At 51.1% G+C, this 21,342-nt stretch overlaps 10 protein-coding genes across 10 annotated transcripts; 5 read left to right on the top strand and 5 right to left on the bottom strand.

Annotated features, from left to right (window-relative positions):
• Positions 1–5: 5 nt before the first annotated feature.
• Positions 6–1,394, top strand: POX_g08815 (Pre-mRNA-splicing factor slu7; the record flags this gene model as incomplete). The annotated part of the gene is made up of 1 exon (XM_050117583.1): positions 6–1,394. One exon carries the CDS (start codon positions 6–8, stop codon positions 1,392–1,394), a length of 1,389 nt encoding a protein of 462 aa, XP_049965727.1.
• Positions 1,395–2,050: 656 nt separating this feature from the next.
• On the top strand, positions 2,051–2,688 carry POX_g08814 (60S ribosomal protein L37; the record flags this gene model as incomplete). The annotated part of the gene is made up of 4 exons (XM_050117582.1): positions 2,051–2,054; positions 2,134–2,196; positions 2,359–2,430; positions 2,549–2,688. The coding sequence occupies 4 exons, from the start codon at positions 2,051–2,053 to the stop codon at positions 2,686–2,688; spliced, it is 279 nt and encodes a 92-aa protein (XP_049965726.1).
• A 527-nt stretch (positions 2,689–3,215) lies between these two features.
• Positions 3,216–4,392, bottom strand: POX_g08813 (uncharacterized protein; the record flags this gene model as incomplete). The annotated part of the gene is made up of 3 exons (XM_050117581.1): positions 3,216–3,533; positions 3,592–4,017; positions 4,132–4,392. The coding sequence occupies 3 exons, from the start codon at positions 4,390–4,392 to the stop codon at positions 3,216–3,218; spliced, it is 1,005 nt and encodes a 334-aa protein (XP_049965725.1).
• Positions 4,393–5,753: 1,361 nt separating this feature from the next.
• Positions 5,754–8,223, top strand: POX_g08812 (uncharacterized protein; the record flags this gene model as incomplete). The annotated part of the gene is made up of 6 exons (XM_050117580.1): positions 5,754–5,786; positions 5,861–5,967; positions 6,106–6,419; positions 6,476–7,155; positions 7,218–7,747; positions 7,818–8,223. 6 exons carry the CDS (start codon positions 5,754–5,756, stop codon positions 8,221–8,223), a joined length of 2,070 nt encoding a protein of 689 aa, XP_049965724.1.
• Positions 8,224–8,399: 176 nt separating this feature from the next.
• On the bottom strand, positions 8,400–9,263 carry POX_g08811 (uncharacterized protein; the record flags this gene model as incomplete). The annotated part of the gene is made up of 3 exons (XM_050117579.1): positions 8,400–8,601; positions 8,697–9,149; positions 9,223–9,263. 3 exons carry the CDS (start codon positions 9,261–9,263, stop codon positions 8,400–8,402), a joined length of 696 nt encoding a protein of 231 aa, XP_049965723.1.
• A 384-nt stretch (positions 9,264–9,647) lies between these two features.
• POX_g08810 (Uroporphyrinogen-III C-methyltransferase) lies at positions 9,648–11,440 on the bottom strand (the record flags this gene model as incomplete). The annotated part of the gene is made up of 2 exons (XM_050117578.1): positions 9,648–11,026; positions 11,119–11,440. 2 exons carry the CDS (start codon positions 11,438–11,440, stop codon positions 9,648–9,650), a joined length of 1,701 nt encoding a protein of 566 aa, XP_049965722.1.
• Positions 11,441–13,090: 1,650 nt separating this feature from the next.
• POX_g08809 (26S proteasome non-ATPase regulatory subunit 12) lies at positions 13,091–14,844 on the top strand (the record flags this gene model as incomplete). Its single annotated transcript, XM_050117577.1, has 4 exons — positions 13,091–13,174; positions 13,241–13,297; positions 13,367–13,603; positions 13,675–14,844. The coding sequence occupies 4 exons, from the start codon at positions 13,091–13,093 to the stop codon at positions 14,842–14,844; spliced, it is 1,548 nt and encodes a 515-aa protein (XP_049965721.1).
• A 423-nt stretch (positions 14,845–15,267) lies between these two features.
• POX_g08808 (uncharacterized protein) lies at positions 15,268–16,137 on the bottom strand (the record flags this gene model as incomplete). Its single annotated transcript, XM_050117576.1, has 1 exon — positions 15,268–16,137. The coding sequence occupies one exon, from the start codon at positions 16,135–16,137 to the stop codon at positions 15,268–15,270; it is 870 nt and encodes a 289-aa protein (XP_049965720.1).
• A 501-nt stretch (positions 16,138–16,638) lies between these two features.
• On the top strand, positions 16,639–17,335 carry POX_g08807 (uncharacterized protein; the record flags this gene model as incomplete). Its single annotated transcript, XM_050117575.1, has 2 exons — positions 16,639–16,703; positions 17,035–17,335. 2 exons carry the CDS (start codon positions 16,639–16,641, stop codon positions 17,333–17,335), a joined length of 366 nt encoding a protein of 121 aa, XP_049965719.1.
• Positions 17,336–19,664: 2,329 nt separating this feature from the next.
• Positions 19,665–20,387, bottom strand: POX_g08806 (40S ribosomal protein S27; the record flags this gene model as incomplete). Its single annotated transcript, XM_050117574.1, has 3 exons — positions 19,665–19,847; positions 20,168–20,230; positions 20,385–20,387. The coding sequence occupies 3 exons, from the start codon at positions 20,385–20,387 to the stop codon at positions 19,665–19,667; spliced, it is 249 nt and encodes an 82-aa protein (XP_049965718.1).
• Between the last annotated feature and the right edge of the window lie 955 nt (positions 20,388–21,342).

Genomic DNA, 21,342 nt, shown 5'->3' with positions numbered 1-21,342 from the left:
TCGCCATGTCGTCACGAAAGCCCGCAGATGTTGCAGCCAAGGAGCGCAACGAATATATCCCATCGTTCATCTCAAAAAAGCCCTTCTACGTCGAAGACGAAACAAATGACGACTATCTTGAGCATCAGCGTCTTCAAAAGAAATCTCAAGACCAGTCCAAATGGTATGACCGGGGGAAGCGCGCGGGACCAGCTGCAACCAAGTATCGCAAGGGTGCTTGCGAGAATTGTGGTGCGATGACCCATAAAACCAAGGAATGTCTCAGCCGACCACGCAAGCACGGTGCAAAATGGACCGGCAAGGATATTCAGGCGGACGAGGTGGTTCAGAATGTGGATTTGGGATGGGATGCGAAGAGGGACAGATGGAACGGATACGACGCGAGCGAATATCGCCAGGTCATCGATGAATACGAGGAACTTGAGTCTTTGAAGCGAGCTGCCAAGGAAGGAGCCGATCTCAAGAAGTTGCAGGACGAGGATGGTGGAGAAGACGCCGAGGACGAAGATCTCCGATATGCTGAAGAGTCCGACATGGGTCGACAGCAGAGCACTGCGACACGAAACCTCCGTATTCGTGAAGATACGGCAAAATATCTTTTGAATTTGGACCTGGACTCTGCGAAATATGACCCCAAGACTCGACGAATGGTGGATATGGGTGCTCAGGAAGATCAAGCTTCTGCGCTGGTAGCGGAAGAGAACTTTATCCGTGCTTCAGGCGACGCCGCCGAGTTTGAGAAAGCCCAGCGCTACGCTTGGGACGCTCAAGAAGCAGGAAAAGCCAAGATCCATCTACAGGCTAATCCCACGTCTGGGGAATTCTTACGCAAGAAAGAGAAGGACGAAACTGAGGCCAAACGCAAGGCTGAGCGGAAAGCTCTTCTGGAGAAATATGGAGGGAACGAGCATCTTGGTGCCACTCCGCTACGTGACACCATGGTCATTGAGAATGAGCGCTTCGTGGAGTATGATGAATCTGGTGCAATTAAAGGGGCGCCCAAAAAGGCCACCAAGTCGAAGTACGCCGAAGACGTCATGGTCAACAACCACACATCGGTCTGGGGCAGCTGGTGGCACGAGTTCAAGTGGGGCTACGCCTGCTGTTACTCAACTGTCAAAAACAGCTACTGCACTGGCGAGGATGGAAGGGAGGCTTTTCGTCAGGAAGGCAACATGTTATTGATGCCGGAAGCAGATGACGATGCTGGAGATCTTCCTCCCGTTCAGGGGCACGATGACCAGCCTCCGTCGTCAAATCAGCATAAGAAACGCACCTTGGATGAGATCAAATCAGGCATCACAGAGGAAGAGCTCGAGTCCTATAAGCGAAGCCGACTAGCTGCCGATGATCCCATGGCAAAGTTTATCGGAAATCTTCAAGAGGACAACTGAGAGAGTAGTGGTCTTCTCTGCAAATTTTCTGTTTCTAGATCGTTGCATTTTCAATACCCCATTCATCACGAGGAATATTTTATTTATGATTGATTATTCTCTCCGGTAAAAGCTGAAGGCAAATGTGGAGAGTAGGATGCTTTTGGGCCACATTGGCCATGCAGTTGTGGTGAAGATAAGCTGCGTTCAAACATGCAAGTCGCTTAGATGAAACTCTACGCCATACACAGGAGGCCTCACGGTACATCTTGCAACTTCCCAAGTCTACTAAAGTACTGGTCACAAAAATAGGGTTCACATCAAGCTGACCCACTACATGCCGGTCCACTCAACCTACGCCAGGACGGCGGGATGTCACGTGGCGATAGGACACCTGCAGTATCCGACCTATGTTCTTCGAGTGGTATTGGTCACGTTATCGGTCTCAGGGCTTGTGCCCTGGGTCCCGTGACATGCCCACAGCTTTCGCTTAGCCGGGCACCATCATCACTCGTGGGAAGTTTCGATACGCCTAGCGACGACGACCCCGACAACAGCCCTTTAACGGAATTGCCAGGTACGCTCGCATGCCGCTCCCCTCCGCACCGCTATTAATGAACATTGTTCTTGACGTACTAACATCCGGCCCATTTTTTCGACAGTTCCCCTAATTCAAAATGAGTACGACGAACATCCAAACCCCGATTCGCGCCAACATACGGAATCTCGAAATCTTTCAGTGACTAACGAAACACCACAGCCAAGGGTACCTCAAGCTTCGGCAAGCGCCACAACAAGACTCACACCTTGTGCCGTCGTTGTGGTTAGTATTCTCCTCGCTACCTGGAATCTTTCGATCGATCAGTCCCCGGCCGACATCTGCAAGTTTGGACGATATGGGTGGAAACTGCTGATGGAGGTCGATGGAGAGCGATCGCGAAATACAATCGGCACATGTGACTGACGGATATTCTCAACTCGATAGGCAAGCGGTCTTTCCACATCCAGAAGTCGACCTGCGCCAACTGCGGCTACCCTGCTGCTAAGACCCGCAAGTGTATGCATATCCCCTCCACTACTCTTTGACACGATCTACGATACCAGAGCGACTCTTCAGAGAGCATGGACCTTCAAATATAGGGATGTTGGCTTACGCGAAACACTTCTTACAACAGTCAACTGGAGCGAGAAGGCCAAGCGCCGCAAGACCACTGGCTCCGGCCGCATGCGCTCTCTCCGCGACGTCCACCGCCGCTTCACGAACGGCTTCCAAGTCGGTACCCCCAAGGGCGCCCGTGGCCCCCAGAGCTCCTAAATCAAGCAATTCTTTCCCAATCGGCGTCGCGTTTTCGTTGCTCGGAGAGGCTGGAAAAAGAATATGAGGGGTGGGTCGGACATCCTGGCATGACATGGCCTAGCATTGCGAGATAGATGTACTCGAAATGCAAATGGCAATTCCGAAATAAAAAAAATCGCTTTTCTCATGGAGTTGGTGTGGTTGCGATCATCTGTCGTCTTTTTTGTTGCATCCTTTGCGTATAGTCTTTGGATCCAATGAATGGGCATGATGGAGGTATGAACGAGGGGAGAAGCGGCATACAAAGCAAGGTATTGGCCTTGAAAGAGTGCATGAATTTCCTTTTATCTTCTCGTTCATGACAAGCGGATATCCCTATGTCATGACAGATAACAATGCGAAGACAATTCTCTTCAAAGAATCGGCGTTCATCACGCCTTTCCTCTCTCGATATGATCAATTTAGGTTCAATGAAGCTTCTGATACACCCATGTTTTCCTTACACATCATTGACACAAGAAGCTTCAGAGAAGCAACTGTCAAATCTACGACTCGCCGCGCCCAAACACCCGGAGCCCACCATCTCTTTGGATATAATACAACAGCTCCCTCTCGTCCAGCCCGTTTTTCATCTCCGCATTCCAACCTCCGCCTCGACTTATTCTCAGTACCCCACTGACATCCCTCGCCGCTCCAGTTTCCAGCATGCGCAACTGCATCACAGTGCGGGCTCTGTGGGCCAATCCAATCGCAAAGCTCGCATGTTCTGTCTCAACTAGCGTGGTTTCCCCATGACCATATGTAGAAGCATTGTGTATCAGTGGGGAGTCTGCTGCTAAAGTCAAGATTGTTGCGTGTGCGTGCTAGGTAGATGGTCAACTTTGAATTCTTGCGATAGTGTCCGTCGAATCATTCTCGTACCTGTTGCAGTCCCATCACCCACTCGGCCATCTCCGTAGCTCCGATACCTAGACTCGGCCCCGTTGCAGCAAGTAGAAAGTCAGGCTGGTCGATGATCAAAAGTACTTCATCAGAAGATTTTTGTCTCGTGATCCCGGCGATGATATCTCTTTCCATCGCGTCTAAAGCAGCTGTCCCATGTCCGTGGAAATGCAGTTTCATGAAACCCGAGAGTTCACCTCGGGATCGAGGCTCCTGCGCCGGTTGTTGAAGCGGTACTCTTCCAGGCACCGGACCGGCCTGGGATCTGATGGGAAGGCTAGCGCGTGCTGTGCTTCCGGCATTGACCGGACTGCTTGAGGCATGCCCTGGTGCAGTAAAAAGCTCGGAAAGTCCATCCACAAACACAAACTGTTGCTTGTCTTTCAACCGCGCAAGGTCCAGTCCCTAGATAAAGTTTAGTATATGGAAATTCAGGCAAATACATGGCTTTTTGAAGATTTTAGGACCTTGTCGACCTCTCGTTGAAAGGTTCCAGCATCCAATTCATGAGTGACCTACCAGTCGCTTTGCTTCTGTCCTCCAAAAGTCCCAACTTCGCAAGAAGCTCACAAGCACCACTTTCTGCTGAGTGCTTGGGATAAGTTCATCGTGCCCCGGTGAGCTGACTTTTCCATTTGTTGAGAGAGCAGCATAGAGGTATCTGAGTACAAGCCAATTTGATGTTGCGCCCAAGACTGAGGAAACCACAGTAAGTGAAGATTCCGGCTGGTCTGATAGGTAAGGCGAGAGAAGTGGCGGTAGTGGGGGTTGAGATGGCATTTTCACAGTCCGGCCTGACACAGCGACGGACGAGCAAATGTGCCTTTAACTAAATCAGGGTTGTATGAAGTGAGGTTTTGGCATCCGCGTAGGGCCAGTATAGTTCCGTCAATCGTCAGGTTTACTTCTTGAAGTGCTGATGCTGGTGGTGATGGCAGAATAAAAATCGAGGTGCTCTTCACGCGATGATTGGCCCACAAAGTGGGATTGCCAAGAACGTCCATCCATCTTCAACATTATGTACCTAAGATCATTCAATGTTTTCCGCTGCTACTGCGTAGTTTCACCTTGGAATACCTACATTTACTTGGAACTATAGCCATGACCCTGTCAAATTTTTGGGGAATGAATTGAGCTTTTGCTTTCTCGAGAATCTAGCCCACCTAGTGCATTTCGATATTCCAAGAATCTATCTCTAATTAGGTCCATCTGGTGATCGACGGGCAGGCAACTGGACCTAAGCACGCTAATGCCAACCAAGCTGGGTGGATATACATTCGCAATCGGCTACATGCCAACAATTGATGGAGGCACCACACTCCAATGTAGATCTCACATTGACCTGGGTACCACCTATACTGGTATGATTCGGTACTGAGTAGTTTGGGTTCAGGTTTATTGGATTCGATACAACGCCCGCTGGTGGGATGCGTTCATTATTCAACTTGAAATCGCCGCAGGCTCCGCTCCCCATTAGGTCCATATCATCCATACAAATATTGACGTAGTAGGTGCGCAGTTGAATACGTTGTATGCACAACACTGCCATTCTTGTTGCAAACTTGTATGAAATCTAGACAGTTCAGTTACTCTGTATAATCCACATTAGGTACGTCAAGTAGGATGTAGGATACTTTGCTCGTTTAATACACTCAACTAAATGAAAACCGGTCGCATCGACCATTAAATGGCTTGAATGGCCTAAAACCAGAAACTTACGCCTCACTGCCTCAGGCCCCGACGCAATTTTCAGTTGCCCGCATATCACATGATTGTCCCTTCCCCACTATCGATGAGGGGATCGTCGGACACTCATCTGTCGCATCGCGAGTCTGGCCTGTCCATTCTGGTCGATGTGTGCTCAAGCGCCGATCGTGAGTCACCCATGTTTCGTTTGCTGCTACTCTTTTCCCAGACTCTCCAGAGTTAAATGTCAGAGAGAAACACAATCTTGCCGGCATGCTGCGATGGTTTTAATTTCCTTGGAGGTTTCGCTCGAAGCCGTTCTAAAAGCACATTCTGCCCATATCGAACCGCATGTCGAAATATCGCTAACTAAATGGAGGAGATGACTCCCGAGCTGTGTCATGGTCAAAGCGCATTGAATAATCGAGTCAATCAAACGAATTTGCCACGATAAAATGGCAAGCACTCGAGATTCGCATTCGTTCGCAGTAAGTCATTTGCTCCTCCGACTTCGATACCGCAACGTACATTTGAGAAACCCACGACTGACTCCTACCAAAAGTGCGACGAGTGCCGCCTCAGAAAGTCAAGAGTGAGCCTTCGCCTCATGAGCGATTTGAGCAGTGGAGCGACTGCTAATGCCAGGGAAAGTGCTCGAAAGATCGGCCGGTTTGTCTGCAATGCCAGCAACTAGGCAAGGATTGTAGATACAGTCCCAAGGTCACGCGAAGTCCGCTCACGAGACAGTCAGTACACCGTGTATATTGTCAGAGAGCTTTGACGCCGGATGCTAATGCAAAATTGAAGGCACTTGACATACGTCGAAGATCGTTTGCATGCTTTCGAGACTGCTTTGAGTCGTTTATTTCCGGGCGGCGATCTTGACGCCACTCTCCGATCCCTTTTACAAAATCCAGAAATCCCTCAAGCTGCATCGTCAAAGTCGTCATCGAGACACTCGACCCCGGCGAAAGTTGACGCCGAGCGAACCGAGCCTGCACCCGAGGCGTTGCCCAAGCAGGCCGATGGCTTTGACTGGGCAGAGAAGGAGCTCGTACTTGGGGATCTAGCTGACGGGATGGCTGCCCTATCCATCAAGCCCGAAGGAGCGGGATATTTCGGTTCGTCACGGCCAACGTGCAACACTGCTTGAGCAGCTTCTAATGCGCACGTTTAGGAGCATCTTCGAGCGTAGTTCCCCTACGAGCACTCTTCGATCATGGATTCGACTTGAATGTCCCCGTCCGCGCCTCAAGATCCGGCGGGGTGCCTCTCAAAGCGCAACTTTTGCAGAGCGCACCCTCTGGCTTGATTGAGCAAGCCTTCATTGACGCCTACTTCTTGAACTATCACACTAGTTATCCCTTCGTTCACGAACCCACCTTTCGGGCACAATTCAACGACCCCTCTCTTCGTCCGCACGGCGTCGCCTGGCAGATTCTCCTCAACACGATATTAGCACTCGGAGCATGGAGTATTGGAGACGACAGCTCCGACCTCGATGTCACATTCTACCAGGAAGCCCGCGCGTGTCTGCAGCAATTCTCAGTATTCGAGATCGGAAACTTGACCCTTGTTCAAGCCCTATTGCTGCTGAGTAATTATGCTCAAAAGCGAAACAAGCCCAACACTGGCTGGAACTACCTGGGACTGGCTGTCCGTATGGCCATGAGCCTGGGGTTGCACAAGGAATTTCCTGGTTGGAAAATCAGCCTTCTTCAGCGAGAAATCCGTCGCCGATTATGGTGGGGCGTGTTCATCTTCGACAGCGGCGCTGCCAAAACCTTTGGTCGTCCTATTCTCCTCCCCGAAGAGTGTGTAATGGACTGCAAACAAGTCCTCAACATTCATGACGAAGTGAGTATCATCGCACCATTGGCGAGCCGAATGACCACGCGCAAAGCTTACACGGTTCTTAGGCATTGACCCCGGACACTACAACATTGCCTCTCGAGTCTTCGGGCCCGACACTATATTCTGGGTTGATTGCCCAAACCCAGTTCCACCTCCTCACTAATAGCGTGTATCAACGCTTGATATCTACTCCCAGTATCACTGCGGAAGAGACAATAAGCCTTCAAAGGCCCATGGAAGAATGGTACAACGGGCTACCATCGTATATGCGCTATCCTCTGCAGCCTCTCGCGGCGCCGCCCACCAAGCCCGATCTTGACAACCTTGCGCTCGTTCGGTACCGTCTCCTTTGGCGAAACTGGAATTTGACGATCCTGATTTATCGCCCGATTGTCCTTCGCTGGGCAGCCCGTCGCTGGGGTCCTCTGGGTGGTGGCTCCGACGGATCATCGGTCACTTCCGATGGGGGTAGTGAAGATCCCTGCGAGACTCAATGCCGGTTGCGTTGCCTCCAAAACGCTCGTCTTACCATCACCTCTATTTCCGAATACATGGACAACTTTATGTGCACTCGGATTGGCGCGTGGTACATGCTGTATGTGATTCGCGTTTTCGAAGAACGTTGCTCCCCGAGACCTGTCCGTTAACACCTGTTTTCAACCTAGCTACTTCCTCTTCCAAGCCGGCCTCATTCCCATCGTGTTCTTCATGACAGACCCGTCGAGTTCCGATGCCTCAAGCTGGCTCCAGGACATTGAAACCACCAAGGCGCTTCTGATGCATCCATCGCTGGGCCACAACCAACTTGCCCAGCGATGCTACGAGGTGATCAATAGGCTTCTTGGCCCGTCACCCACTATCATGTCTGCCTTTGCTTCTCAGGGCAACATTCACCAGTCCTATCCCCAACACCAGCAACAGCAGCCCTTACAACAAGGGTTCATGCCATTCCCCGAGCAACTATTTAATGACCCTGGCTTTGGAGGCAGCTTGTTCCCAGTTGAGCAACACATGCCCGGTCAAAGTGGAATGGACTTTTCCGAATGGGTCAACTACCCGGTTGTCGAATAAAAGACGGAAATTGATAATCCCAGCTACAAGAGTAGCTCAAGTCTCTGGGTCGCAGTGTGTCTGAACCGAGGGGTTCTTTCCATAACATCGTGTTCGTACATTTCATCCAATGCAATACTTGTAAAATTTACAGTTTTAATGGTCCGCCATGCCAAATTGAAAGCAATTCATGAGCTCTACAGAAGGCAGGATGTCAACCAGCCGAGCCATCCTTGGCGTCTTTCAGGCCCACTGGACTGCGCGCTCTCCTCTTTGGATTTCTCATAAAAGACCTCATCGACAGACTGATCGTCAGGCTCATCGAGGTATCTCTCCGTCCGCAATGCGGCAATAGACACGAGATTCAGGGCAAATGCCCCTTCCTGGTCACCGAAAAAGCTAGAAGAGGGAAAAAAGAACATCAGTGCCTGCTTAGCTCCCAGAAGCAACGACGAGAGAAGCCTCGGAAATCATCAAGCGAATATTTCACTCACCTTCTAATCATAATACTGAATCTCTTGATATTCTTCAAATCCAAGGGCTCCGCATCCCCCTTCTCCCGCCCACGATAGGTCGCCCGGAAATCACTCCACTTGATGAAGATCGTCTGATGACCCTGCGCCCGGAAATCATATTCCCAACTAATCGTGCTCTGCTCCCGGCCGTCCGGACGCTTGGGCAAAATCTCATCTTTGAGTGTCAGAGTGTACATTTTGCCGTCGGAGCTGTCGACGACAAGTTCGATGCCGTCGTATCTGGAAAGGTCCCACTTTCTGTCGTCACCCCGTGTACGCTGTGAAGCAAAACCAGCTCCGCCGAGGGTCTTAATGTCGAGGGTTCCGTGGAATTTGGCGATGAGCGAAGATGCGGAGCAGGTCAGCTCGGATTGGGAAGCTCCCCCGCGGACTCTATCGTCGGAGGCGACCCAGTCATCTTGGGACCAGGCTCTGAAATGGGCAAGTGAATTAGTACAAGAGGTCAGATTATGGCGGAAGTCTTTCGTGAATTAGAGAAAAATACCTAGGTCCGCCGAAAAGAGGAAGATGCGAAGTTGGGGACATTTTGTGTTTGATGAAGCGGAATGAATCTTGGAGAAGGTACAGTTGCAGGTGGAGATGCAAAGTGGAGAGAGGGGAGAGGTCCGGCTGGCTCCGTTGAAGGGCGGAAGAGCTGTGGCGTCATGGCAGATGCACTCAATCACATGACTGATTTCGAACCACTGCCCCTCCTGTCGTCGAGCCAGAAGTGAATTCTACCATTCTAATTGTGGGTTTGGGACAGCTACTAAGATTGAACGGGGTCAAGTTTGAAATTCAATCTGGCTAGCCGTCAAATGCTCGTGTGGGTATCTATTTCCGGTCTATGTACAAATGTTCGACAAATAAAAAGCAAATGGAAAACGGGCAACGTCTACTTGCTCGACCAAGGACGCCACGTGGCTTAGATCATTGCGCTGCAATTGCGGAAATGGCAGCATCATTCTCCAGCTGGAGTCCATCCAGTCCGTGGAAGCCTTCTTCAATGACCCACTTTTGGCCGTGGGCAGGTCGATGAAGGACGTGGCAGCTGGCGCCGACGACAAGCAAGCCAGGTGGTCGAGACCCCGCCTCTTCGAACGCCAGGGCGATATGCTCCAGCGTAGACCGAACCACACGCTGATCAGGGCATGATGCGCGCTCCACAATTGCGCAGGGTGTCTCCTTGGGCCAAAGAGGGCGAGAGCGGGAAGTGTCCTCGGGCAAGTGGGTGGTCAGAGACTCCACCAAGGCCGAGAGCCGGTGAAGTGCCATCAAGAAGACAACGGTCTGGGTTGGTACAAATGCCGGCGGTTCAGGCGCAGCACCCTTACGGCCAGTTCCCGTGCAGATCAGGACTTGGTCGGAGACACCACGATGAGTGGCCGGAATATCGGCGAACAGCGACGCACTCATAGCGCTAGTGATACCGGGCAACACGACGGGCGTATAACCCTCCGCACGGAAGAACTCAAACTCCTCCGCACCACGACCATAGAGGTAGGGATCGCCCTGCTTCAGGCGCAGGACTTGCTGTCCCTTTCGCAAGGCCGCGATGCCCATCTGCAACAATTCTTCTTGGGCCTGGTCCGCGTTACCGGGGAACTTGCGCGCGATATGGACCTCTGTCCTGCGAGGAATCAATTCCAAGACTGGTGCGGGCACGAGTTTATCGGCGAGGATGATGTCGGCAGATTGAATAGCATTGTACGTGGCTCGTGTGAGCAGATCTGGGTGACCGGGTCCTGAACCCGCCAGAACGATCTTTCCTCGCTTGCATACCCCATTTGTACCAAGCGCGCCGTTGGTCACTGGATGTTCATGTGTGGGGGTTTTGTCGGCCGAGTACGCTTGAAGAATGGTCTCGATGTCATCGTCAGTAATTGAGGCCAGTTTCCGAAGCGGCCAATATTCGCATATTTGTGACAGCCATCGCATCCTCCTCGTCTTGGCGGCAGATGTATCATGCTCAGTGACGAGCGAATTGAATGTGTGCTTTTGTCCCAAAGCGTCGTCATCATCGCCATCCACATTCGCTTCGCCGAACCCGTCGTCGTGATCTTCCTCCCACAGTCTCCGACGAACGCTCCCAAGTCGGTCAATGGCCGAGCCCAGATTGGCTGGCAAAAATGCGGAGATTTCTCTTCGAAGGCGTGACGCAAGTTTGCATCCACGCCCAGATGTGGTTATGCCGATGTGCAACGGACCGTCAGTGTAAGTGGATAGCAGTGAGAAGGAACACAAATCCGGAGCGTCTGATACGTTAACCGGAATGCGAAGACGTCGACAGAGCCGTGAAATATTTTCGCCTTCAGAGAGCGATCCATTAGCCAGAGCTCATTTTTTTTTCTTTGGCCTCGTTGTAGCTCAGTTGTGAGAGATGGGGGAGGGGGACACCTACTTAGCGGGTGACTAGCGCCCAAAGTCACAAAGACCGCGTCCACCACGCGATCTACTTCCTCTCGACCCAATGTGGACAGATCGTCATCGACAAAGTCACGACGAATCCATTGGATCTTCCCTTGGGAGATGTGTTCAGAGAGTGTGTAATGCAAGTCTGTAGCCTCTGGCGCGATGAGAAGAGGCTTTGCGCCAGCCTCGAGACTTTTGGCGCATCGAGAGGCAGCCAGGGGGTTGGCCCCAATAATTAAATGGACATGCGACTCGACGTGCCATGAAGTCAGCATCGGCACAGGGCCGTAGCCATTGGAAGCATCCTTCATAATGCCGTCTCAAATTTCTCCGGAATGCGGGATGCCCCTCCCGATAGCGGCGATTGCAGATGCCGCGGTTTAAACGGTGCTGGAGTCGCGGTTGATATTTCGAGTGGAATCGCACTCAACCAGGCGCACTTTAATATCGCGAGCCCGAATATATGCTCACCGGGCTGCACCAGACTTTGTATCTGTCAATGCACGCTGTCTGCGACCTCCGCGGAGATTCCACGATTAGATCTCCGGAAAGAGAGATAGCGATACTGATAAGAACCCCCTCCGGGCGAATAGGGCACGATAGGTAATGGCGGAGATCTCCTTGTCGAGCTCTGCGTCCGCGAGATTTAGGAGAACAGAGGCAAAATGAATAGAAGAAGATGAGAGAGGAGAGGGAGATTAAATTTCCAAAGGAATTGCCCACTGAGCCGAGCGAAGGAGTCATCTGGTAGCCAAAGAATTTCTATACATCTGTCATTCCCGAAGCGGCTTAGGGCGAAATTGCGTGATTGCAATGGCTCTCTCTCTTCTTCCAGGCAATCGCCCCGGTCATCGGGCCGAGGATTAACTCACATAATCAGGTACCGCCGTGGGGGCATCCCCCCGGTCCGGGCACTGCAGTTAAAGTCCGTACATAACTCGGTCGGACCACAGCACCAATTAGTAAGATAGCGAGCGGTGGACAGGGCGGGAGATCGATTAGGGCATTTTGGCGGCAGAAAACTATCGGATCGCTGAAGTAAGCTGGAGGTAGGCGGTCACTATGTAGCACCACAGGGCGTATGATCTATGAGGACTTCAATGTGCTGAGCAGTTCTGTAGTTAAGGCTCATGTTATAGTCATGATAGATGGAGGGAGTACTGCAGTATATGATAATGGTACATGCAATTACTGACACACTCAACCAGTCATTTGAGATAGCAAAGCGGACCTCTTTTGATTCTAGACCGAGTAGTTCCAATATGATCTAGCAACTATGATTCGGCCAACTTTCAATCTGGGTCAGGTCGTGAAGTATATATACATCGACTTAGGTTTCTAGAATGACCTGAATACTGTACCCTTCAGGTTGGTAGTAGACATTCACGTGGAGTTTGAGAGTACAGTTGTCCATTATAAGAGTATTGTCAAGTATCCAGCTTTCCACTGAGCAACAACTTTGATGACAGATGTACCCGCTGTACATATTTCTACATGACTGATCGTGTTCCGCCTTTCGGATTGAGTTGAAACTCTCTCTAGATAAGCCTGGCCCCGTCGGCCAGGCAGCGTTGGCGACCGAATAATTCAAAGAGGGAGAACGAAATTTGTTTCAACTCGGGTATTATTTACTCGAAATAATAGCAAGCAGTACACATCGCGAGTAGAGTCATGGACACCCATACCACATCTTTCGAAGAACTATTCTATGGGAGACTGCGGGCAAATGTAATATCACGTGATGAGAAGCTCGCAGCTTCAGCACCCCAGGCCCAAGGGCGGCCTGCCTAAGCTCCAACATCGTCATCCGCTCTCTTTCAATTAACGCTATATCTCACCGGGCATTCTATTTTCGCCTCTTTGACTGCTAATTTTCGTCATTCCATCACGGACCGTGGCTAGCATCTTTCGACTGTATTCCATCACATCACATCGGAGCGTCGTCAATCACATTCGTCATCATGTCTGACGGTCTGCTGAAGCCCGAGAAGGACTTCTCCAAGGATGCCGACAAGCTCATCCCAGACGCCGAGGCCCTGGCGAAGGTGCGACCGAGAAAGAGACGTTGAACTGAGTGTAAATCCAAAACTAATTCCTCTCTTCATTTTCAGACCGACACTCAGGGTGCCATCGACAAGCTGCTGGTGTTGGAGAAGCAAGCTCGACAGGTGCGCTATTGATCGATTTCCGACCATCTCGAATGAAGCTCCACTAACCATCTCGGCCTCCTCCAACAGGCTTCTGATCTCGCCACCACTTCCCGTGTGTTGATTGCCATCGTTACTATCTGCAAGAACTCCGGTGACTGGAGTCTTCTCAACGACCAGGTGCTGGTCCTCTCCAAGAAACATGCCCAGCTCAAGCAGGCGACGACGCGGATGGTCCAGGAGGTGATGAAATTCTTGGATGATACCCCAAATATGGAAGTTAAGCTTTCTGTCATCGAGACTCTACGAACGGTCACCGAAGGCAAGGTACGCTTGGAAACCACCCAAGTCCAGATAGGATCATTCAGATCTTACAGTTAACGTGTCCATTTCCGCAGATCTTCGTCGAAGTCGAGCGAGCCCGTGTCACGCGCATTCTGTCAAACATCAAGAAATCCCAAGGTGACCTCAACGCAGCGGCCGACATCCTGTGCGAGTTGCAGGTGGAGACATTCGGTTCTATGACCCGGAGGGAAAAGACCGAGTTTATCCTGGAACAAGTGGCGCTGTGTATTGAACGGGGCGATTGGACACAGGCATCCATTCTCATCCGCAAGATCAACAAGCGGTACTTTGCCCGGAAGCCAAAGAAGAGTGCCGAGGAGATTGAGAAGCTCAAGAAGCAGGCGGAAGAACGTGAGAAAACGCGCGGGCCGGATGAGCCGCCAATGGAGGTGGATGATGATGTGACCGACCTCAAGCTACGATACTATGATCAGCAAATCACCCTCGCAAACCACGACTTTAAGTATCTGGACGTTTGCAAGCACTATCGAGAGGTGCTGGATACTGAGGCGGTTCAGAACAATCCAGACCAACTGCGAGCAGTGAGTTCGCTTCCAAATCCTATTTCAGAGAGTCTAGTCGAGTCTCCAGTACTGACCATCGAATTCCTTCAACGACAGTCTCTTGCCCGCATTATCTACTTCATCGTTCTTTCCCCCTATGACAACGAGCAGTCTGACCTATTGCACCGCATTCAGCAAGACTCACGATTGTCCCAGGTTCCGGTGGAGGCTCAGCTTATCAAACTATTTACCATCCCCGAGCTGATGCGCTGGCCCATGGTCGCCGAACGGTTTGGCCCTCACCTCTGCAAGACCGACGTGTTTGACGCGCAACCCCAACAGTCTGCCGACAACCAGGCTCACCGCAGATGGCAAGATCTCAGGAAGCGCGTCATTGAACACAACGTGCGTGTGGTGGCCAAGTACTATACTCGTATCCAGATGCCGCGCCTGACCCAATTGCTGGATCTGACCGAGGAGGAGACTGAGAAGTACATCAGCGAGCTCGTGACATCCAAGACTATCTACGCAAAGATCGACCGGCCCGCCCGGCTCGTGAATTTTGCTAAGCCGCGAGATGCGGATGATGTGCTCAACGAGTGGAGCAGTGACATGAAGAGTCTGCTGGGGTTGCTGGAGCGTATCGACCACCTGATCACCAAGGAGGAAATGATGGCTCGGATCTTGCCCTCGCGCGGGGAGAAGAGTAAGGCGCGCTAAAGGCAGGGATCTGGGTGACGGCAGGCGTCGAGATCAATGTGGGAATGCTGCGAAATCTGTAAACTATCGCCGGTAGACCGCTTATGACGGAGGCTTGTGCAGCGGGCTTCTATGCCTCACTGACGGCCCAATCGATTTCTTCACGAGAATTGCATACCCCCTACCCCCCCCCCCCCCCCCGGTACTTGTGGGATCGAGACTATTGTTGAGTTTGCAAAAGCATGCCTCATGCCGCGCAGAAAGACCTGGGCAGTAGATCGGGATGGTGCATATCACTAATCCTTTTTGAACGTTTTTTTTTCTCCTGGGCGTGCTGATGAGAAACCTTCGTATCCATGTATGTGCATCCGTCTTCTATGAATTTATTTACATGTCCCTACACCGTTTTCGCGCGACTGGTTTATCTTTGGAACTAGCCACCTTCTAGAAGGGCACATCCATATCATTAACATCCTCCTCCTCTTCCGTCTTCTTCTTGCCGTCGCTTTTCTCCAATTGCTCGCGGATAAACCGTACCGCTGCATCCAGATATGGTCGCTGACTGGGCAAGAAGTGACCACCGGGGTGCCACACCACCAGGCCCTCTGCCTCGGGCTGACCAGCACAGACATCGATCAAAGCCCGACTCCGCGATTCCTCCACCACGGCATCCAGCGTGCCCAAAATGTGAAGAATGCGCGTCTGCAGAGGCGGACTCTCATAGAACCCCCGATACCGAGGTCCCGGAGATGGGAATCCACTGTATGCGATGGCGAACTTGAACGGCGGATGCTTCAAGCCCGGCGCAGCAAATGACGCTGGATAGGGAATTCCGCTCACCCCATTGGCATCTGCTTTCTCGAATCGAGCAAAGGCCTCTTGCCGCCCATTCTCCAACAGGCTCGCCACCATGCTCACCATGGCGGCACCTTGTGAGAATCCGATCACGCCGTCAAAGGGACCCTCTTCAGATAGGACCTTGGCCACGGCGGCAAGACCATCCTCGAGGCCCTGGTAAAGGGGTGGATCGGCGGTGTTTGATCGGCGAAACCAGCCGTATGCCTCGATCTCATCCTCCTCTGTCGCCGCCGCATTCCCTTCGGAAGGCTCGTAACCCGGAATGTCACTCGGTCGCAACCTCAACGGCCCGGTGGGATAGGATGCGATGACTTCATGTGTAGGGAAGGTCTTTTGGATATGTTTAACCAGCGCGCGGCTTTTTGCGTGGAAGAGGGGACCCGATTGTGTGTAGCCATGGAGCATGAGGATTTTCAATGGCGGGCGCGCCGGTGCCGCGGACGGATTTGGAGCCATGGTGCTGAAGGTGACTCGAGGATGGCTCGAAGGGGACGAGTGTCGCAGAATCAGGGACAGTCTTTGAGAGGTCCTCAGCATGAGGGTAGGAAAGAAAGTCCAGATCTAAACGCAAGCAAGATATAGAATCCAAGAGGCAGTAGCGTCCTCGAGGAGTGTTGCGGAGACCGAGAGGGGACTAGTTTGCCAAACGATAAGATAAGACCGAAAGGACTCATCCCATTTAGGGAAATTCCAGCTGGGCGGCTTCACCCAATCGGGAAGAGGGGCAGCGCTCAAAAGGGGAACGGCCAAGGCACCCGTGGGAGTGGCGGAGTGGCCCGACGGGAGTGACTCCCCATTCCATTGCTTAGCTTAGCAAGCCCTTGGTGGCCCAAAGCGGTCTGCGATCTATCGGCTGTCATATCAACAGTCTGCTTCGTCGTGACATCTGTCCCCTTTGTCAATTGTTCTTTCACTTGTCCAGAGACCAACTTGAGTGTTCCGTGAGCTTAGCCCACTATGTCTCCTCAACAGAAAAATATCGATCTTGCCGTTCTCGATGCTAAGACGAAGGAGCTGATTGAGTAGGTCCGCCTCGTCCTTCATCCCACCACTATTCTAAAGAATTTGGTGTCGGACAAGAGAAGAAGAGAGCCAGAGCCAGGGAATACAGACCCCCTTGCACACGCAGAAAGTCAGCCCAAATACATCATGTGATATGGCTAGCACTTTTTTGTCTGTGGTTGGGCAAGACTCACGTGGATTTTGACTTGCATCGTTCCTCTCATTGTAACCTACACAACTCCCTTTTGGGGCAACCTTGGCTTTTCTTGATCAACTCCAGACATTGATAGCAGTCCTTTCTCATCCGGCTTCACGCACTTTGTCTCGGCCTCTATTGATCACTCTCAATAGAGCCTTCGAGGCCCACCCTCGGATGGCGGGTCCCAACCCCCACTCCACCATCTTCTTCCTATGCGACTTTGTCAAGAACAGCCACAAGATGTTGAAGTCGGTCGACGCAGAGAAGTACGCCGCTGGAAATAAACAGGCTCGTGACACCATTCAAGAAGTTGTGGGCCGGAACCAGTTCGCTATCCTGCTCGCCAACGATACTACCGGCCAGTTGGCTGCGATGACTGCTCAAGACCCATCTGACCGGGTCGACTTGGGACCGACCATCAAGGCCAAGGCCAAGGAGTTGGCTGAGCTCTAGAGAGTTCATTTTTTACGAGCATTTTCCATTTAAAATCCGATGTCCCTCCCCCAAACCCCTAGCACAACTCTTTGGCTGTGCGTTTCCTGATGAGTACACGCTTCCACTCATGCCCACTGGTTCGTAACCCTGCCTCTAAAGAGCGACCTGAAATTTACCCGTCATTTTTGTATTTGACAGTTGTATCTGCAGTCAACCCTTTGTCCACCCTTTTTGGTCCTCGTTTTGCCATGTGAGCAAACTTGAAGCTCTCAAAACTCAAAATCTCTATCTTTTGAGTCAATTCAGCAGTCCATTTCCATACAAAGCCAATTCACATCGACTCAATCTCGTCCAGTCAAACCCCAACGATTTTATCAGGACGAGTATTGTGATCCTTGAGTCTACATTTCCAAAGGAGCACCTTGAGACATCTCAAGGTGGCAACATGGCAGTCAACATCGGTCAAATGAATCGAGATACTATAACAGCATCGCCATCAAGTAATCAGATGGGACCATGAGAACCAGTTGTGCGGACACCCAATTGACACACTGCCAGTGAATATTGCCTGCAATTCCAGTAGAATGAGATACCCTGAGTCTGGCTACCGGCAACCAGTGAAAACAACCAAGGCACTAGACTTTGATCATCCGTACCTTAGCATGTACTCAACTACGCAGAGTGATATCCCGTCCATAAAACTGTCAGAGAACATCCCGATTCAAAGCATATCACCATTTCACATATCGAAGATACCGTACGCATCTGCCTCTTGCAGGCTACTACTCAATCACATACTACCACTCTAAATTCCTCTTCAATACCTGCAAAGATAATATCCATAAATGCCCAGCCAGCGAGACGGTCCTTCCGAACGAGACTCTCCCTCTCACTCAATGACTTCTCGCTTCCTATTTCTGTGAATTGGGCCCCTGATACCTACCTAATACGCTGCTTGCTTCACAATGGGGTCCAAGATGGACAGATGATCCGTATCCCCTTGACTAAGGGGAATACCCCACGCAGTCCCGCTTTCCGAAAAAGGTATGAGTACCTAATGCAGGGTACCTACCTACTATCATACTTCATGTTGGTTCAGGCTTATATTCCTAGAATCTAGGTGGGCGATCTTCACTCTGATATGAGGTTCTTTTTTTTCGTTGAGTTTCCTTATATTCACAGTGGCAGGGGGCCCCGGGACGTCTTACCCGGAACCTGCATGGTTGATATCTTCCAATCTGGCAATCGTATTTCGCGCAGTAGGAGGAAATATGGATGTATAGCTGTGAGTAGTGATATCCTATATTAGGGAATGTGTCCAGTTCGCCTCTATTCACACAGGTTCCCTGGAGGCCGAATCACCCTGAAACGAATGTCTTACTAGGCTAAGGAAACAAGGCCCCATCGGATCTGGCATCTACACGGAGAAACAAATGATGGCGCGCAAACCAGAGATTTTATTCAAAAAAAAACAATCAAACCAGAAATTCAAAAACAATCAAGGCACTCAGGCAAGCAAAGTGCCTATGTGGCAGATATCCGGAACTCCCTCAGCAAATGGACGCTGTTGAAATGCTATGACCTTTTGGTTTTGGGAAGGGTGTTTTTTTTTTCGAATGGCGGTTTTTTGGGGGTTGAAAGGGGATACAAAGTGTGGTTGGGGGCAATGGGGGTCATGGGTCCATCTTCTATCTGTTATAAAATGCGCAACGGAAACACAAGACACCAAAACCGGTGTTGAGGGAGATTAGAGAGGAGAAAGAAGAAATTAGAGCCAACGCTGTTGAAACAGCTTCATCAAGCATATAATAGCGAATTTAGGAATGACTCAGGACACGCAGTGTCCGTCAAGTGTCACATGGCAAATCCGGCTTGGGATATAGAGAGAAAAGAGCTTTTCGTCACAGGTTCAGGATGATAGGGTAACACAGAAGGAGAACAAGGCCGGGTAAACCGCTTGAGCAAGTCGTGTCCGGCCCGCTTCAATACGCCGACAAAAGGTAGAATCGATAGCACTTGAAGGCCAAGTAACTTTCAAAATCGTCACGGTCGTGATTCATTCATTCCTGGAGTCGAAGCCGATACAGCCGTCGCTTTCCTTCCGCACCCTGTCACCCCAAAACCCGCGAGAAAAAGGAGAAATCGGGGTTCCCGAAAAAAGAGGCGTAAGGTAAAGAAGAAAGGTTGATTTGGTATGTGACATTTTGACGGGCGGCCTCCGTAGTTACCGACCCGAAGAGGAGGTCAAAAACCCGGAATTGGTATTTTCATCCTAATTGCTCCATGCTATCCTCTGTGCGTTTCAACAAGACATAACAATAAAAAAAATTTCATTTGCGCGTCTCGTTTACTTGCGGCGGAACGAGCAGCCCTCGGTCAGGCGGGCCTTACCACCGGTGGGCTGGCACAGAACGGTGGAGCAGCCAGCGCAGATGACGACGGTCTGGGCGTGGGAGAAGACGGTGGTGATGGTGAAGCAACCGGGGCACTTGACGTCCATGAAGAAGGAGCGGGGCTGGGGCACAAGCATCTGTGGGAAGCAAAGAAGCTTATCAGCAAGCAAGATCGACATACGGGATTCGGTTTGTTTCGAGTTCGACAATTGGGATTGGGAATTTATATTTTGCATCGAGTTGAGATTTAGGAGACAAAGAATGCGTCCAGGGCGACCGCAGGTGCGGCGCGGGCAATCGAGTACGATTTGTGATGCCTCATGGGGTTGAAGCATCCTATCCGCGTCTTCCGCACCGATTTGCAGCCTGCCCGGAGAATGTCTCCGCATCCCTCTCGATCTTCCCTTTTTTCCCCCCCAACGAGTCGAATGATTTGCGAACGGGTGTTTCATCGTACCTTCAGCTTGTGCTTGCGAGCCTCAGCCTGAGGCGTGGGGTTGAGGAGGTCGACCGCGAGAACCTGGAAGCAGGGTCACGTTAGCATGTTGATGACTTTTTCCAGTGGCGATTTTCTCCATGTATGTCCAGTTGTCCAATTTTGCTCGAGGTGGGGTCAAAATTTCGAGGTCGATTCGGACGGACAGGGCTCGAGATGGAGGTGATGCGAAACTCACCATCTTGACGGATTTTGATCAGCGAGTGAGTTGATGAATGGCGCTGATAGCGATGGCCTTGTGTGAACACGGGAATGGGGAGGGTAGGGGAGAAGTTTCAGAGGATTTGATGGGGTAGGGTTAGAGCCCTCGCTTGACTGGGCCTTTTTACAGGGTGGCACTGAGGGGGGCATTCCGCCAATCACACCGCTTTTGGGGCTCCCGGATGGATTTTGCCACTGATTCCAGCCAAGGTTCTGCCTGGACAATTGGGCAGGCAGTCAAGTGCTGCTCACCCCTTCGATCGTCTTCGATCGCGTGCCCCACGTGACACTTGTCCATATCTGCGGCTGGACCATTCATTCGTGACGTGACTATGTTTGGGGACTTGACATTTTCGGGGGATGAGATTCTCTTCACCGCTCCCTGTTCTTTCATTGTGTATCAAAATTTCCAAGTTGAGACATTTGCAAAGAGAGTTGCCGAGATAAGTCGGCCCATCTTCTGGACCGCAAGAGGAGTGCACATAGATGAGGCACGAGTGACATCCACATTCTGTCGACGGAGTATCAGTGGCCCACACCGATACTGTAGCTTGGGGACGTCGCACGCCAATCAGCGGGGGACAGTGCCCGCTGACAGGGCGAAGGCCATAGTTACCAAGGTATAATTAAATAACCTAAAGAATCATGAATTACCGAGATAAGAAATTACAACTCCCCGACTGCAATACTGCACATGGCACGCTGTAGATATCGAGGTAGCCCTGCTAGAGTATCTTGGCTCTGTCAAAGGTGTAGCAACATGGGCATTCATGTGTGTGGTACTTTTTGAACCTCTCACAGTATGTCCCCTCCCCCTCTCCCATTAGAAAAGCTAATTATTAGAAACAAAGTATTCTGACTAGTCATAAAACATGCACCTTGCCCCATTCACTCAGTCCTCTCTCTCTCTCTCTCTATGCACTGCGATCTCTTCA

This window comes from Penicillium oxalicum, chromosome VII (genome assembly GCF_001723175.1).
Source record: "Penicillium oxalicum strain HP7-1 chromosome VII, whole genome shotgun sequence".
Classification (NCBI taxonomy): Eukaryota; Fungi; Ascomycota; class Eurotiomycetes; order Eurotiales; family Aspergillaceae; genus Penicillium; species Penicillium oxalicum.
The sequence above is the reverse complement of the archived record's forward strand: the minus strand, read 5'-3'. Positions and strand labels throughout refer to the sequence as shown.